The 18394-nt window shown below is 39.8% G+C and overlaps 1 protein-coding gene across 7 annotated transcripts; it reads right to left on the bottom strand.

Annotated features, from left to right (window-relative positions):
• Positions 1-271: 271 nt before the first annotated feature.
• On the bottom strand, positions 272-18333 carry LOC129830004 (forkhead box protein P1-B-like). Of its 7 annotated transcripts, XM_055892118.1 has the most exons (17): positions 18210-18332; positions 13921-13999; positions 11317-11477; positions 7470-7601; positions 7155-7244; positions 6891-7017; positions 6555-6696; positions 6350-6457; positions 6128-6215; positions 5931-6014; positions 5540-5759; positions 5349-5407; positions 5154-5255; positions 4869-4996; positions 4437-4494; positions 1267-1349; positions 272-1154 (listed from the first exon to the last, which is right to left on the bottom strand). In XM_055892118.1, the coding sequence occupies exons 3-17, from the start codon at positions 11461-11463 to the stop codon at positions 998-1000; spliced, it is 1725 nt and encodes a 574-aa protein (XP_055748093.1). In that variant the 5' UTR covers positions 11464-11477; positions 13921-13999; positions 18210-18332; the 3' UTR covers positions 272-997. The 7 variants fall into 7 exon arrangements, with proteins under 7 accessions (XP_055748093.1, XP_055748095.1, XP_055748096.1 ...); XM_055892120.1 differs by lacking the exon at positions 13921-13999 and having other exon boundaries at positions 6891-7014; positions 18210-18333; XM_055892121.1 differs by lacking the exon at positions 13921-13999 and having other exon boundaries at positions 1267-1346.
• Positions 18334-18394: the final 61 nt, after the last annotated feature.

Here is an 18394-nt window from a genome sequence, read left to right as displayed (position 1 = left end):
TGCCACTATAGGTTACTTACTCATCTCTATGCAGTGTGCACACATCCTTGCTGGTTGATGATGATGATGATGATGTGGTCTGAACTGAATGAAGGGAGTATATTTACAGTAGAACCTTCTCCTGCCAAACAACGTCTTCTTCCTGCCATCCATTAGATATCCACATTATATTGACCACTGAAGTATGGCCATTACCACACTGTTAAAACAAACTCAGGTCATAACTCAAAACCTGCTCATAAACACAATAATAAATGCTTCAAACCAGACATTCGCCACACACTTTTTATACGGAATGTATTAGAGACAGCATTTAGTGCACAACTATGGGAATGTATGATACAACACTAAATTAAGTCCAAAAAGCCATGTTTGGGATAGTGGAAAAAAAAAATATGATTAGTAGGCTACATAAATAATAATATGCCAACAGATCAGTTACACATAAATCATATTTTTGGCAGTGTACAGCTCCCTTTTAAAAGTAACAAATTCTCAAGGATATCATGTCAAACAAAACAGCTTATTACAATCTGGTGGTTGTCTGGTACTCTCATGTCAAAATTAATTAGAGGGAGAAAACAAAGATTCATCTTCATGAAGTGCTGTCCATAAATATTGCCAATGCTTTGGTTATTGATATACACATTCTTGAAAGAAAATGTTAAAATATCTCTGCATCACTGAGCGAGCTCCCCATAGGGCTCCCCACAGCCTCACAATAAGCCGATAGGGATGCATTATTTGAGGACAAGGGGTGTTACAAAGCTTCCGCCATCAGCTCTTGTCTTCAACGTGAGCTCCGGTGGATAAAACCCAGTACAACAGTGAGGACAAAATATCCTCAATAAATAAAATACTAATTTATTTCCTCAACAGAAAATGTGTGTTTTTCCACTTGATATGAAGCAGTTCTATATTAATTTGGTATATTTCATAGTTGTCCAATGTGGAACTCTTGCAGTGGAGAGTGACAGGTTTGAAAACAGTCCCTCTTTCACTGCGAAGGCACATGAGCCAGCTGCAGGTTGGGTCTCTCTGGGCTACCGCCGTCTTGGTCCACATCTGAGCTGTGCTCATCAGAGCTCTCAGTCTCTGAACAGTCATGGGGCACATTCTCATAAGCCTCCTCGTCCATTAGCTCTTCTTTTACGCTGAGAAGAAAAGTAATGATAAGTGTACTTATAAATGTACTTATAATGAATTATGAAACTAAGAACCATTTCTCCTCTATCAAATCTAGTTTTGAATGGCGATAGAACTCACAGAGGGTGCATTGGGTACTGCTCTTCACTGCTGTCACTGTAGGATCCATTCCCATACCAGAGAGCTGCATTCATCTCCTCCTGCTGGAACAGAGAACATAAAGGGAGCTCCTATAGAGGCTGGGTTGAATGGAGGTTTACTACTCTCTAGCCTTTTAGCCTGAAAAGACACGCCATAGGTTTATCCAGGGCCAGTGCCAGAACGAATAAGTTGGACGGGCATCTAGCCTATAGGCCAATGCAGTAGTAGGGCTACAATTTCCATCGTCAACCAAGTAAAATACATAGACCTAAAGCCGACAAATAAAAACATCCTGATGAATGCGATTGAAAGAACTTGAATTTTAATCTCTCCTCCACCTATATGCCTCCCTTTCTATTTAATTAGCCTATTCCAGGCCCTCAGTGTTTCCCGTACCAGTGAGCACCTTACAGACAGCAGTTATTTTTTTAATGACGTTTCCACTGAATATATGGGGTCACCAGATCATGATATATTTGCTCTTTCACACCGTGGCTTGATGATTATCGAGGCCAGGAGAGTGTTGGAATTATTTTTCAAATACTGTGAGGAACTACTATCATTTTCAATGGCTGTAGGCTTCGTTGCCTTACTGTGTGAGGTATAAAAAAAAATGACTGAGAAGCTCAGTTTATTATTAGTAGTGGATGTGGTGAGTTAAGACAATCAGAAATCAAATGGGCACTTTCCTACATTTGCACACAGCAGGCCAAGTAGGCCTACTTCTAGCGTGCTCAGGCGCACGCTCCCTCAACGTTATCAGGACAGAGAAACAAGACATGCTCATTGCTCACATGGAACAATCCAAATAAAAGACAATGAAAAAGTTTACAAAACTCGTAAATTATGGTTATGAAATAAACCAAAACTTGTGTTGCAGATTTCACATTCTGCTAACAACGTTTCCACTCAGAATGAGAATAGAAAAAGACAAATGATTACATGCATTAACAGAAATGTATGTAACCAAATGACAGGGATTACCGGTATATTCACAAGGCCTACTGGTGACATGCAGTTGAAGTCGGAAGTTACACCTTATCCAAATACATTTAAACTCAGTTTTTCACAATTCCTGACATTTAATCCTAGTAAAAATTCCCTGTCTTAGGTCAGTTAGGATCACCACTTTATTTTAAGAATGTGAAATGTCAGAATAATAGTCGAGTGAATGATTTATTTCAGCTTTTATTTCATCACATTCCCAGTGGGTCAGAAGTTTACACACACTCAATTAGTATTTGGTAGCATTGCCTTTAAAATTGTTGAACTTGGGTCAAACATTTTGGGTAGCATTTCACAAGCTTCCCACAATAAGTTGGGTTAATTTTGGCCCATTCCTCCCGACAGAGCTGGTGAAACTGAGTCAGGTTTGTAGGCCTCCTTGCTCGCACACGCTTTTTCAGTTCTGCCCACACATTTTCTATGGGATTGAGGTCAGGGCTTTGTGATGGCCACTCCAATACCTTGACTTTGTTGTACTTAAGCCGTTTTGCCACAACTTTGGAATTATGCTTGGGGTCATTGTCCATTTGGAAGACCCATTTGCGACCAAGCTTTAACTTCCTGACTGAGGTCTTGAGATGTTGCTTTAATATATCCACATAATTTTCCTGCCTCATGATGCCATCTATTTTGTGAAATGCACCAGACTCTCCAGCAACAACATGATGCTGCCACCCCCGTGCTTCACGGTTGGGATGGTGTTCTTCAGCTTGCAAGCGTCCCCCTTTTTCCTCCAAACATAACGATGGTCATTATGGACAAACAGCTCTATTTTTGTTTAATCAGACCAGAGGACATTTCTCCGAAAAGTACGATCTTTGTCCGTATCTGCAGTTGCAAACCATAGTCTGGCTTTTTAATGGCAGCCTTTCAGGTTATGTCAACATAAGACTTGTTTTACTGTGGATATTGATACTTTTGTACCTGTTTCCTCCAGCATCTTCACAAGGTCCTTTGCTGTTGTTCTGGGATTGATTTCCACTTTTCGCATCAAAGTACGTTCATCTCTAGGAGACAGAACGCGTCTCCTTCCTGAGCGGTATGGCGGCTGCGTGGTCCCATGGTGTTTATACTTACATAATTTTGTTTGTACAGATGAACATGGTACCTTCAGGCGTTTGGAAAATGCTCCCAAGGATGAACCAGACTTGTGAAGGTCTACAATTTTTTCTGAGGTCTTGAATGATTTCTTTTGATTTTCCCATGATGTCAAGCAAAGAGGCACTGAGTTTGAAGGTAGGCCTTGAAATACATCCACAGGTACACCTCCAATTGACTCAAATTATGTCAATTAGCCTATCAGAAGCCATGACATCATTTTCTGGAATTTTCCAAGCAGTTTAGAGGCACAGTCAACTTAGTGTATGTAAACTTCTGACCCACTGGAATTGTGATACAGTGAATTATAAAGTGAAATAATCTGTCTGTAAACAATTGTTGGAAAAATTACTTGTGTCATGCATAAAGTAGATGTCCTAACCAACTTGCCAAAACTATAGTTTGTTAACAAGAAATTTGTGGAGTGGTTGAAAAACTAGTTTTAAATGACTCCAACCTAAGTGTATGTAAACTTCCGACTTCAACTGTATATAGTTACAAAAAAATATATAGGGAATTGGAAATGATGCAGACAATTACATTGATGGAAGCTACAATCTATCTGCAATATTAAAGCTGATCAATATTAAAAGGTAATCACAGCTGCTCTTGAAAGCCTGACACTGAATATCATTGGGATTATTCTGGACAGAGTTTGGGGCGAGAGTGAACCCTCGTGTCACCTCTTCCTTTCTGCTGAAACTCTCACCGGAGAAAGCATCCGAGCAAGCGAAACAGCACTCCTCTGTCTTACTATATGTAGACCATCTATCTGATGCTGTCTGGACAGAAATAGTATGACATGCCATATTGTTTTTGTCCAGACAGCATCAGATACACGGTCTACACATACTGAGACAGAGAGGAACTGTTTCACTCGGATGCTTACCCGAGATGAATGAGTCTTTCTGTCGGCGTGCTTCTCGGCCCAATAAATTATCAAGATTTCAATATATATTTGGACGGGAAAGGAGGTACAGTATGTGGCCAGGCCCCCTAACGCCGGTCCTGGGTTTAGCACTCAAAGTAGTCAAAAGAGCATTTACCTTAGGAGTAAGGAAAGCTGAGCTGTGACCATGGTCAGTGTTCTCCCTCTTGAGAGACCTGCAGTTACAAATAAACACATGTCCATCTATTCAACACACACTGGGAAATATAGGGACAAGATATCCTCACAAGACACTTTTATTTTAGTTACGAGTGCTGAGCGAATAACCGAAATATCAGTTATTTTCCATTTTTTAAATAACTGATTGACCAATGTCGATTCAATTATATGAATTCCATTTAGTTCGGGTTTTTCTGTGAACTCAATGTGCACATTGCTCTACAGTTTCTCTAGAGATAAATCAGATCATGCCCAAACTTAGTTACATGGTTTGTATTAGTATAATACCAACAAAAATACAGGTTTAACATGTTGAGAAACAGAGACATACATGGAGCTATACTGGAGATACCGAGCATGTTAAACGTACCCTTCACCAGAAGGCTTCTGGGGCCTTCTCCTCTGGAACTCCATCTCATCAACTGTCCACACAGCTCCTTTTACATTCTCCACTCGCACAAAACACTTGTGGAGGCTGAGGTTGTGTCTCACTGCATTCTGCAGAGTCAGAAAGAAGAACATACATATTCCATACAAGTTGATCTAATACCATGTAACATTCCTAAAAAACTTAATGAATATGGCATGGCAACTAAACATAGGACAAGGGTATTCATATACATGTAAATTACCCTTTAAATAGACAACGAAATACCTTCCATGTTGCGGCGTTGCGTCTAAAATAGGCAAATGTTCGTGTGAACCAATTGTAGATTTCATTTAGTGTCAGCTGCTTATAGGGCGATTCAAATATTGCCTGGAAAAATGCAAACATTCAATTAGCAAACAATAGCTAACATTTAGTCATCGGAGGATAAACCAGGGTGAAATAAAATAAAAGATTCCTTACCTGTCTTATTAGGGCTGCATATGTAAATGGCGGTCTAGCTTCTTTATTCTGAACAATATCTGTTAAGGAATTAACAAAATGTGTTTTATTAAAATCAATGATTGAAGCCATTCAATTAGATAAACTACCACAGGCATCAAAATATGTACCCTACTACCCTCATTAGGTTCAGCATCACACTGCTAACTCACCTTGATTCATGGTCTTGCTGTATTTCATGGTCTTGCTGTCTGAGTACCATCTCCTTCCAGAGCTCACAGTGAGCAGGGTGTGGGGAGGGAGGATAGAGGAGGTGGTTGGGGGTGGTGTCAGGGGTGTAGAAGGAGCAGTGGCACTTTGAGACAAGCTCATGGAAGGAAGCACCTTGGGAAACGTCACCTGGGAGAAGGAGACATTGGGCACAAGATTCCCCTAGCAAATAAAAAGTAAAGATGAATTTAAAACGCAATACAGATAACACAGCTGTAGGGAATGCAAACTTGAAGGGTGATTATTTTACCATTGTGGCTAATACTCGTCTTACTCTGTTAGTAACATGATTTGAATTTAAGAAATGCCCACTTTAATACTCCAGAGACTTACCGTTGGGGTTGCTGGTTTGGACTTTTGCTCAGAGGATTTGAGGTGAGACATCATGGCTTGCAGACGCTCTTTGTCTTTTTTCAACTTCATTGAGGAGAAGATAAAACAACAAAGATGTCATGTGAAGTTGATTACAGTGAGAAGGTACTGTACAATGAACGGGCTTTATTTAAGCAAATGTCTTGTCTACTGTGTACCTGCAGTTCTAGCTGCTGAACAACCTGCATCTGCACTCGACACTGTGCTGTACTCTTGTCATCCAGTGTATGTTCACTGTTCAGATGCCTGGGAGAAAAACACATTCTATTATAAAACAAGAAAACACTGAAGAAGCCACTAGAACCCAGTGTTGCTATTACAGTAAGAGAGATTGACCTTAATTTGTATCTCAGAGATTGAATAGATGAGGAGAAACTCACTTGAGAAAAACTTGAAAGTCTCCAAAGACAGCCTCACAGCCAGACCATTTGCACATGCCGTGTCCATAGAGCGGGTGAGTGTTTTGTGTGTGATTATCCACAGGCCCACTGCAGAGAGACACACATATATATCATCAATGTAACACTTCAGGAAGAGGTTGGACAGATGAGAATGAATAAACACTGTTCCGAAATGACTAATCACCTGTCTTTCTTCTTTAGGATCTGTGATGAATGATTCCCATTGGTGCTAGACTGCTGACTGTGGAGCAGGTTCTTCTGAAGAGTGGCTGGATTCTCACCACCAGAGAGCAGGCGGGTACCATTCTCACACCCTTTCATTAAACCTAGGAGAAATACACAAGTACATATATTAATTCAGCCAAATAACTATAATATTCTTGCCCAACAACAACCAAAACAAATGTAGCTGCCTTGCAGCCATGGAGGAGGACAGCAACAACAAACTAAGCATGGGGCAGATACTTGATGGGGGAAGGTATGTTAGATTAGGGTTGGGGCTGGGGGGGTAGACACTTACCCTGAGCTGCAGAGGGGCTCATGGAGGGCAGGACAGACAGGAGACCCTGTCTCTGGAGGCTAAGGAGGTGCTGCTGTTGGACCTGCAGGAGCTGCTGCTGGATGGCCATGTGCTGAGCAGCTAGCTGCTGTAGGGGAGTGGGGAAGAGGTACACATGAGGCCTCAGCAATACTATAATAATACATTGATTTTATATAGCGCTTTGGAACATTTAGATGACAGCAAAATACAGACTTATGACAAAAAATAAGTACGTCGGCCTACCTCTTGGCCTGACTTCTCAGCATGCTTCTGCTGTAGGAGCTGGGCATTGAACTGGTCCTGCTGTTTCTGGCAGAGATCCTGTATGTGTTGCTGTAGATTTTTTTTTTTAGAAAACCCCCCACCTTGAGTTAATGGAAGGTCATGAGGAAATACAGTGGTCACGTTCAAGCCATCAGCATCTCACTGGAAGATCCACATGAAAAATAGGTGACGTACAGAGAAATGAACAAAAATTCCTGCTAATATTACAATTTTGAAACAGAACACAATAAAGCATTTACATGTAGATTTGTGTGGCGAATATGATGTAATTACCTGGTGTAACATGAGTGCTTTCTGCTGCTGGAGCAGGGCCTGGATCTGCTGTGGATTGAGGACCTGCTGCTGCTTTAGTGTCTGCTGAGGAGTCTCCACCGGAGGGGTCATCATAGAAACTGAGACTGGAACCTGACAACACACAAATACAGATGAGCACAGATTAGACATAGCCATGCCTGAAAATAACAGAAAAACTAAATGCCAACAACACCATTGAAGTGTTTTTTTAACATTTTAAAACCAAAACATATGAATAACCTTTGCTAGGCATCCAGCAATTACCCCTCCCTCTCTGCCTAACACCCACAGCTCTGGGGATGTTTACAGTAAACATAATAATTAAAGCCAAATAAATACACTGAACAAAAATATAAATGCAAAGTGTAAAGTGTTGGTCCAATGCGTCATGAGCTGAAATAAAAAAATCCCAGAAATGTTCCATACGCACAAAAATATTATTTCTCTCAAATTTGGTGCACAAATGTGTTTACATCCCTGTTAGTGAGCATTTCTCCTTTGCCAAGATAATCCATCCACCTGACAGGTGTGGCATATCAAGAAGCTGATTAAAACAGCATGATCATTACACATTGGGTGGGCCTATGCCCTCCCAGGCCCACCCATGGCTGCACCCCTGCCCAGTCATGTGAAATCCATAGATTTAAGGCCCAATTTGTTTATTTCAATTGACTGATTTCTGAATATGAACTGTAACTCAGTAAAATCTTTGAAATTGTTGCATGTTGCGTTTATATTTTTGTTCAGTATAGATAAAAAATGAATACAAAGCCAGGGATACATGGCAAGTTTTGCAAAAACAGAACTGCATTGCATTTTAGAGCCTCGTCACACTTACAATACTTTTGTAAAAATATCGTCGGATACACATATTATTCAAATGTAAACTTGCGTACTTGCAGGAACTTGGGGGTTCCTGGGGCCCAGAGTTATTCCTGATCTGATAGTGGGCTAATCTAACCAACTCTGGACCCTAGTTGTAGTGTATGACATAAATCAGCTAGAAAAAAAGAAAAAAAACATTCATAAACTGTTTTATATGGGCTATGATGGAACCAGATTTATTAAGTCATATGGTTTAAAAATTTGACAAAGATTTGACAAAAACGAACAGGGCTGAGCTCGCTGTATGGCTGGTTGCATCGTGTAAATACTCATATAGCATGTCATCACTATTGTATTGATTGATTCATTCCAGTCAATCATTTTGGATTAAAAAGACCTACACTACATAACCAAAAGTATGTGGACACCTGCTCGTCGAACATCTCATTCCAAAATCATGGGCACTCGGAGGTCCTGTTCTGTGAGCTTGTGTGGCCTACCACTTTGCGACTGGGCCGTTGTTGCTCCTAGACGTTTCCACTTCACAATAACAGCACTTAAAGGTGACATCCTATGAAAGTTGAAAGTCACTGAGCTCTTCAGTAAGGCCATTCTACTGCCAATGCTGGTCTATGGAGATTGCATAGCTGTGTACTCGATTTTATACACCTGTCAGCAACGGGTGTGGCTGAAATAGCCGAATCCACTATTTTGAAGGGATGTCCATATACTTTTGTATATATAGTGTAGGTAGCCTTGCCACCCGAAGTGTGAATATAAAATCACTTTCTCAGAACACAAATAAATGGGCCTATTTTAGGCTATAAAAACATGACATTACATTTCCCCTGGCCAAGCCCAGATGGGATCAGAGCGCATAGGCTTCTCTGGCTACCTGCAGCTGTGGCTGTTGTCAGTAGAATGTAGTTGGTCAGACTGAAGCACAAACTAATTGTGCACGTTGACAAATCATGAGGCTTTTTATTAAACAAATTTGCTGGCGGGTATGGACTTCCATATAAAACAGCTTATTGTGGGGAAGTCAGTTATACTCACGTTTCCTGTCACAACTCGCTTTTACCACATTAAATAATTTTCATGATATTGATCAAAATGAAGCCTGGTTTGTTGTAATGTAGGCCTACTGTACTTTTATAATAATATGAGAGGGTTAAATCATTCATTTTTGATATGCTAACGTTACTTGATGAAGACATTTTGTTAGCTTTAGTTACCAGTAACTCTGTGCTTTTGTCTTGAAACTAAAATGTATTGAGTGTAGCCCACAGATGAGAAAATAAACCCTTTAAATTGTCTGCACATACATGCTTGTGAATTGTTGCAGTGTAATATGGTTTGGTTGCATTATTCAACAGTGTAATATGTTTTAGAAGAAACTTTTGTCAATGTTGAATAGTTTGTGCTTTCTGGCTAGTGGCTACTGTGATATTTACAGTCAATTTGAGCTAGGGACCAAGATTGTCATGTGGACAGCCACAACGAAAGGTAAGGCAAGGATGTAATGTGAATTGAAAAGTTGAATTCTCTTTCGCCACCCCGCTCCTTAGAGTCTTCTTTATATCTCCTAGTGGGAATAGGGCCTTAATTAAGGTCTGAACCACAAACAAACAATTCCCACTAAGGCTGGCTCTGTTTGGGATCCAGTAAACAAACTGCTGGAGGATGTCACAGACGCTCTAGGCTAACAATAACAGTGGATTGCCAAGGAGATGGCCCTTTCCCACACGGACTAAACATGCTCTGATGCTCAGTGCTCATCAAGATCCTTATAGACCTATACCCTGGAGCAGATACTGAGGATAAACTCATGGCTTACATGACTTAAAGCAGAAGGTAAAATAATTGCATCAGCTGGACTTAAAGTCTGCAGTACAGAAGAAAAAAAACTTCAGAGAGCCAGATAGGGCCAGTTAGTCACTGTATATGGTATGGGAATGGCTCATCTTTTGTATGCACAACATCAGCAAAACCTAATCCTGCACCTAATCCTTGTTTCCATGACGTCAGGGCAGACCAGCCCAAACATCTTTTGTTATTATTATTGTTGATGTGACAGAAACCCACATGCCCATGAAGGACAATGTAAACACTGGGCTAGTCCTCAAAGAGAGGTCTGTGCTCTATGACTAATGTTGCCAAAAACAAGTTACATCCCTTTTCTGAAACCCAGAAAATATAATCACTTTTCATATAACAGACCCTTATACTTAATCTCTCCCTGAACTGAGATTTAACAAACCATATGTAACCAAACTCAACTGAGACACACACAAACCATCAATGCACTAATATAAACTACAATGCAGGAATATAAACTACAAGACCAGAGTAAGGAAAATGCTTGGAAGAGGCAATAAAGAGCTAAGAACATTTTCATATGATTTAAGTAAATTACCTTTGATTATACAGTACAATAACATTATAAATATGTTAGGTAGTAGTGACACATGCAAATTCACTTTAACTAACACAGACACAATTACTATCTTGGTCCTTAGTTTACACAGATATGTGATGACCAGTGTTTCACTTTAACGTAGTCCTTTTCACCCAGCAAATTCTACCAATGTATATACCAGTAAACAAATGAGCATTATCTATCTACATGTAGAAATAGGCTAGTAGACCAAAAGACAATAATCAAGCTGACAAACCTGACCAACTCCATTTACAGTGGTCGTCTTTGGCAGTTAGAGACGCAGGGTGGAGAAAGACAGAGCAGTAAGCCGAGCACAACATTACACTGTCTGGCAGTCTGACAAAGTGCTTGTGTGCATACACAAAACTATCCTTCTCCACCAATCACAAAGTGTCTCAGCAGTCTCTGTCTGCAGCACTACAGTTGGCTCAAAGCTCAGTGAGAGATATCCTACCTATCATACAAACAAAGAAATATGCTAAATGTGACCATTTGAGAACTCATATGCTTTAGTTGTGGAAAGTAAGCATGTGGCACACTTTATAAAATATGTTTGGTAACCTGGTTTTGCTGCTGGCTGTCAGCCCCAGAACCCTCTGGAGTTAGTGGCTGAGCACTCAGACAATCATCCTTCTCAGCACTGTCCCCATTCTCCGTCTGATTGGCTGGACTGGTGCAGGCTGTCTGTTCTGACCCAGACTCATGCATCTGGACTCACTGACCTGAGAACAGAACAAAAACAAAAGAGCCGCTGTAAACCTCATGTAAATTCACAGTGACTTTCCACAATACTGATTTTAGGCTACATTTATTTTTGGAACAATTACATATGCACATGGGCAATTCCACGATAACAGAATTAAGCTTGAATTCAGATTGCCCATATAACTACATGCACATGGACTACTTTGAACAATTTACACAGAAGTTTCACAAAAACACATTTACTGAACAAACTGTGCAGATGCAAAGTTTGGTAACAGAATTACGTTAAAATCTTCCTCCGTTTTTTTGTTCAACCACATTCTTCAAAAAAGCTTAAATATCAGCTCTGAATTAAGATTCAAAGAGGTCTGCAGAAAGAATGGGGTGTCAGCTACATGACACCTTGAGTTTGAAAAATATATATTTTGGTTACTGAACTACAGTAGGGGAAGTGGATTTACATCCGGTAATGGAATTACACCCTGACCTGTACTATACAGAAATGCATAATTATGGACATGAATATCATTCTCTTCATGGTGATGTATCCTGAATAGGTACATAAAAGTAGAAATATGCAATATCCTTATTTTGCATATTTGGGTATTATGCTACACACTAGCTATTATTGTAATGAGCGCCGCCCCCAAACAAGACCACATCTGAAACAATCAGACGTCTTCGTTTTACAAGTTTGGACGTCACAGTACAGCACAGTAGAGTACGGTAGATATGTTCAGTACATTATCTTGTACTCCACTCTAGTGTGCTCTACTTGTCTGTACTGTTTTGTCCAAACTTGTGAAATATAGAAGCTTATGATTGGTTCAGATTTGGTCCGGCGAGGGCGGACTGACCAAATTTCAACGTCCATTGATCTTTGGTATCGCTCGATGGTCAGTGGGTGAGGATGCTTGTTACACTAAATGGAAAGTGGGTAGGTGGTAGAAAGAGTCAGAAGCGGTGGCATTAACTGAAAGAAACACAGACAGACAACCAGACAGAGACAGGCAGGCAGACAGACAGACAGGACCAGACTGTTTTCACAGTCTTGCTTTGACCACCAGACAAAAGGTATGAGCTGAACAGTATACCAGTGGAAGGAGAGACAGTATCAGGTGACCCAGCTGTGGTTTGTGAATTGGATTTCCAATTGAAGCCAATTTAATTGCAGTAATTACATTACTGATTTGATAACAGAATTACGTGTTTTAATCACTTAATAATTCATAAACAAATAAAAACACTAACTAATTGGTAGGTCTACCTTTACTTGTTATTTCTGTGAACGTTCATTATCCTCTCTCATAAGGGTGAGAAATTAGAAAATAACTTAAAAGATATGGGGTTTTAGTAACAGAATTACAAAGCACAAGGCAATGTTTCTTACATTTAAAGAAGGCAAATAATGTCTAACTATAATTTATAGAAGGCTTTCATTTGACATGCTCCTACAAACTTCACGTTAGTGAAGATCCTTTTACATGGAAATGCCCACATGCGGTTTCTTACTGAAGACAATCTATCTTATCCTAGAAACATCTTCAATATTGTCGCAGATCAGAGAAAGACAAGATGTTACTCTGCTTTAACTAATCAAGGCAACAGTTTCCCTCTTGCCAACATAAACCGGAGATATTTGTTGAGTAGCTGATTGCTGCCATGGCTACAGTAAACAAAGGGACCCTGGGTCGGTGTTTATGAGTAAACATGTCGTCCTTCTGGAGCAATTTAACATTATCCAGGTGGTGCGATAAACAGATCTGGCAGGTAGCACAATACCGCATTAAAGGGAGGGTCATGTGTACAGTTGGGGAAGCGTTCGACTCAAAAGCAACACAGCTAAAATAAACAGCAAATGTCCACTTAGCTGAAAACGTAGATACATTTTATGAATGTATTTATGACTTATGTACTTCTGGAGAAAGCTGAAACATAGGCTAACCTACTGTTAGATACAATATTGCATTGCCTATCAAATCTGACTTCAGTACATACTGGCCTTTTCATTCAACAGCAAAACTGATTCCTGTTTATTTTAGGCTACAGCAGCCAAGGGTGTATTTGCACACAAAACAGTGTTTCATCCCAATGCCCTTCAACATTCCCAATGTCGGATCCAGTGCTGCTAGCAAAGCAGACAAGCAACACAAACATTAGGTTTTTAGGGTAGAGGGGAATCCTCTGAATACCTACTTCAACAGTCAGGACCCGAAAATATAGGCCTAGTCTATACCACAATGCAACAATGCATTTCAATCCTGACTCTTAGATATAGCCTAGCCTACCATAGATCTGTAATACAGATCAATGAGAAAGAAAAAACACATTAAGAATTATAACAAAGCGGACTATAGAAAGGTCAAATTAGTAGAACAATCATCAATGAGAGATTGGGGTTCAAGTCAAAATATCAAACCAACTGTTATGCACATCTTTACAATAGTACACCATCCTTACCTTGGCAGAAAAGGCACAGCGCTGTAGGTGTTCAACTGAGTTCAAAGCAGTAGCGTAAGAAGTGTGCAGCCTATGTGGACTGTGAACACATGAACAGGTGCTTTGGTTTAAAATGCAGGAGTACGCCTGTTTGCATAAACACGAACACTCTGCAAATAGAACAAGGGCAAACCATATGCCCACTGCAATTCCTGTCTGTCCAGGCATACACAATGAATAGCTATATTCTGTTAATTTTATTGAATGCACATTTCATTGTCTAATGTTCAGCTCCTTGCTACTTTTTGGGGATCAACATTTCCCTCGTGTTTCCATTGGGAGTTGTCACTCTTTTTAGTCAAAACTATAATTCAGAGCCACAAACAAAAGGCATTGTATGCCTGCACCAAAGCATTAGTAGGGCACTATAAAATCATAGGCGTGGGAACAACAACATTGGATGTTCTAAGTCCACAACAATGTTTAAACCACATCAGGTGACCACTTTGTAAGTCTGGGAAAAATAGAAGACATTTTTATTTTTGTGTGTAGTTAACCTTTAATGCAAATGTGCACCAGCAAGAGACCTTTGGTTAGTGAAGTTTCTGTAGTGCTCATGTGATTGCAGAGTTTGTTAAGCAAATGGCCTGTGGATTGATGCATATAATCATGGTATCATTCTAACAGATAGGCTAATTGAGAAGGTTTTTTCGGGAAGGCTTTCCCATCTTTACCAGAAGGTAATCATTAGCATAACTGCTAACAGTTACACAAAGTGTAGACATGCGCGCCCCCCCCCCCCCCACGTTTCAGAAAGTTGTAGTAAAATAAAAATCACTGACGCATTTTGTTCATGACATGATTAATTTGGGCAAATTAATGAATTGTCTAATAAGTTCAATACATTTAGTTGATTTCCTACAAAGTTCAATACATTTTTTAATATTGTTGAATTACATTTTAATGTCTGGATTCCGTGATTCTGTCCGCATTCTCTGCAACGTGGATATTATAGGGCCCTACATACTGCAAGGCTATCCTTTATAAGTGAATGTGTGTTGATCAATCACTGGCATGCTAAGTTTAACACTCTGGGGAACAATTACCGGATAATGCAAATAGAAATAAGCAAATGTGAAATTCAATCAAATGTTTTCGTTGAACATTTGCATAGCTGACCCGCAGGAAGTTTAGTTTTATTGCCATTTTCATAAACCAGGTGGATGATGCTAGACTAGGCCTATATCATCATCTTCTTTGTTGCTGTGGGAGAGACACCACAGGATAGTGATTCTGAAAAGAATATCCACTCAAAGAGAATAATCTGGTCGGGGAGAAACTGTATTATATTAGGACTTTTAGTCGCTCCCTTGTAAGTCGCTCTGGATAAGAGCGTCTGCTAAATGACTTAAATGTAATGTAAATGTAAAGCCATCAAACTCTATCATGGATCAGCTTGAGCAGCAGTACAACATTAAGCATAGGTTCTGTCAGCTAGGTTGACTGGTCCCTACATGATCATAATATGCTGTATGCCAGGGATCATCAATTAGATTCAGCCGTGGGACGATTTTTTCTTGAGCGGATGGTCGGGGGGACGGAACATAATTACAAATAATTTGTAGACAGCAAATTGACCGCAAGAAGCACAAACAGATAAAGAGTTTGACTAAAACATAATCATTTCAAACCTTGCTTACATTTGAATACGATCACGTCGTGTCTCTCTATTATCCGACAGAATACTTGGGAACAGATTTCTTAAATTAAAATCACTTGATGTTTTTTACAGTCTTATGTCCAACAATGAAAATTCCACCCCCAAAAATACAACAGCAGGTTCCTGTAAAGATGTTGGGATTTGCAAGATGTCTGGAAGCTAAAATGGTGAGGGAACTCATCACTAGGTGCAAAATGTGGATTTAATATATTTCTGAGTTTTCACTGTTTTTTGTAGAACCACCTGCAACTGGACATGGACATTTTTTCTCCATAGAATTGAGAATTAAGAAAATATCATCAATAGTTAGTTAAAATTCCTTGTATGAGGCTTTCCATTAGCAAACCTGTAAAGGGTATGGAGAATCACATATCCTGTAGCAACTTCTAGCCTAAATAACTACATTGGAAAAAAACATGCAAAAATATACAAAACAGCATGGGGTGATAATGTTTCAGTGCATTACATCTAATGTGAATGCTTTAATGACAGCACACCTGCCAGACATACACCTGCCCAACTGAAAACTCTTTGCAGTTGTTATTAGTAAGCTCCAGGTTTGGTACAAGACGCTATGGGCATAGTATGTGTGGGTGTAACAGTATAACTTTAAGTCGTCCCCTCGCCCCGACACGGGCGCGAACCAGGGACCCTCTGCACACATCAACTAGCTAACTAGCTAGCCATTTCACATCCGTTACACTCACCCCCCTTTCAACCTCCTCCTTTTCCGCAGCAACCAGTGATCCGGGTCAACAGCATCAATGTAACAGTATAACTTTAAACCGTCCCCTCGCCCATACCCGGGCGCGAACCAGGGACCTTCTGCACACATCAACAACGGTCGCCCACGCAGCATCGAGCAAGTGACGTAACCGATTGAAATGCTATTAGCGCATACCCGCTAACTAGCTAGCCATTTCACATCCGTTACATGGGGGCCACATTCATCCAGTTGATGGGGGCCACATCCATCCACGAATCAGATTGCCAAACGCATGGGAACAGAAGAGGGACAGTCAATTTGTCTTATGAGGCTACAAGTTCTTAGCTGGTGTTGTTGAAATGGGGCATTTCGGGCATTTCACAGCGAGAAAAAAGGAAATGCCAGTGGTGTAATGTACTTAATTAAAACTTATTTCAAGTACTACTCAAGTCGTTTTTGGGGGTATCTGTACTTTACTATTTATATTGACAACTTTTACTTTTGTTACCTTTATTTAACTAGGCAAATTCACTACATTCGTAAATAATTGTATTCTACTTTTTACTCCATACATTTTCCTTGACACCCAAAAGTACTCTAAACATTTTGAATGAATAGTAGGACAGGAAATGGTCCAATTCACACACTTATCCAGAGAACATCCCTGGTCATCCCTACTGCCTATGATCTGGCAGACTCACTAAACACAAATGCTTTGTTTCTAAATTATGTCTGAGTGTTAGTGTGCCCCTGGCTTTCCGTAAATTAAAAAAAATAATTGTGCCGTCTGGTTTGCTTAATATAAGGAAATTATTTATACTTTTAATTTTGACTTAAGTATATGTAAAACCAAATACTTTTAGACTTCTACTCAAGTTGTATTTTACTGGTTGAATTTCACTTTTACTTGAGTCATTTTCTATTAAGTTATCTTTACTTTTACTCAAGTATGACAATTGAGTACTTTTTCCACCACTGGGAAATGCATTGTTTTAGCTAACGTTATCTAGCTAAGACAGCAAAATATCTACAACAACATAACTACGGACCATTGAAATGTATTTTTCTCGCTAACGTTAGCTAGCTAGTATTAACACAGAACAACGAACAAGATATAACACCGGATGTATAGATGTGAAGCGTCCGCTTGGCGGTTCCACTTACTACCAAATTTGGTGGTGAGAGGAAGCCTAGTGGCCAGCAGTGATAGAAGGAACAAGATGGATTTTGGCCCAAATTCTGAAAAGAATTTCATTGATGAAACCTTTGATCTCAATAGTTTTCTGTTGCCAAAACTATAATGTTACATTGTGTAAACTTTACCCTTTGCTAAAGTAAAAAAACAATTACGTTGCTGAGAAGTGCAAAGGCGAATTGCGTTATTGCATTCGCGTACTTCAGAGTAGGCGTTCCCTAACGGAAATATGCAAATGTCTGCTAGAACGCGCCAATAGGATCTCAAGCTCGTGCTTGACTCTGCCCAACTCCTTTATTGTTCTGTCCACTATGACTAATTTCTTCCCGTTTTTAACGACTGGCTGTGGTCTATCTTGGTTTATTTATAAATACATATTTGGTATTAAAGCTAACGTTAGCTAGCAAGTAAATGTAGCGAACAGCTAGCAGTCGTAGATAGGCAAGTTACCGAACAACATTGGAATTCGTTAACGTTAGCTAGCTATCCAAGAGAACATCAAAAATATTGGTTAGTTAACTAGCTGTTAAAAGCCACTTCGTCGTTGTTGTAACGTTAATGTTATTTAGCTAAACAACGGGTTGATGTGGTTGTTTTCCGCCTATGTTGGCAGGTAGCTGACTAGGCTAACTAACGAGATGAATAAATGGCATCAGCTATCCAATAACAGCATACTACCATTTACTTACCGGGTCATCAATGTGTAGCCTGAGCTACTAGCTAGCTATTTGGCACGTCTTGTTGAGCAAGATAAGAAGCGATTGACATACACTCACTCAGTAACCACCGTTAGCAAACAGATAAACAGTTGACATTGGACTGTGCATTTGATGACATCACTGCCACCTGATTAAAAACAAACAAAAAACAGCAC

This window comes from Salvelinus fontinalis, chromosome 31 (assembly GCF_029448725.1).
Source record: "Salvelinus fontinalis isolate EN_2023a chromosome 31, ASM2944872v1, whole genome shotgun sequence".
NCBI lineage: Eukaryota > Metazoa > Chordata > Actinopteri > Salmoniformes > Salmonidae > Salvelinus > Salvelinus fontinalis.
The sequence above is the reverse complement of the archived record's forward strand: the minus strand, read 5'-3'. Positions and strand labels throughout refer to the sequence as shown.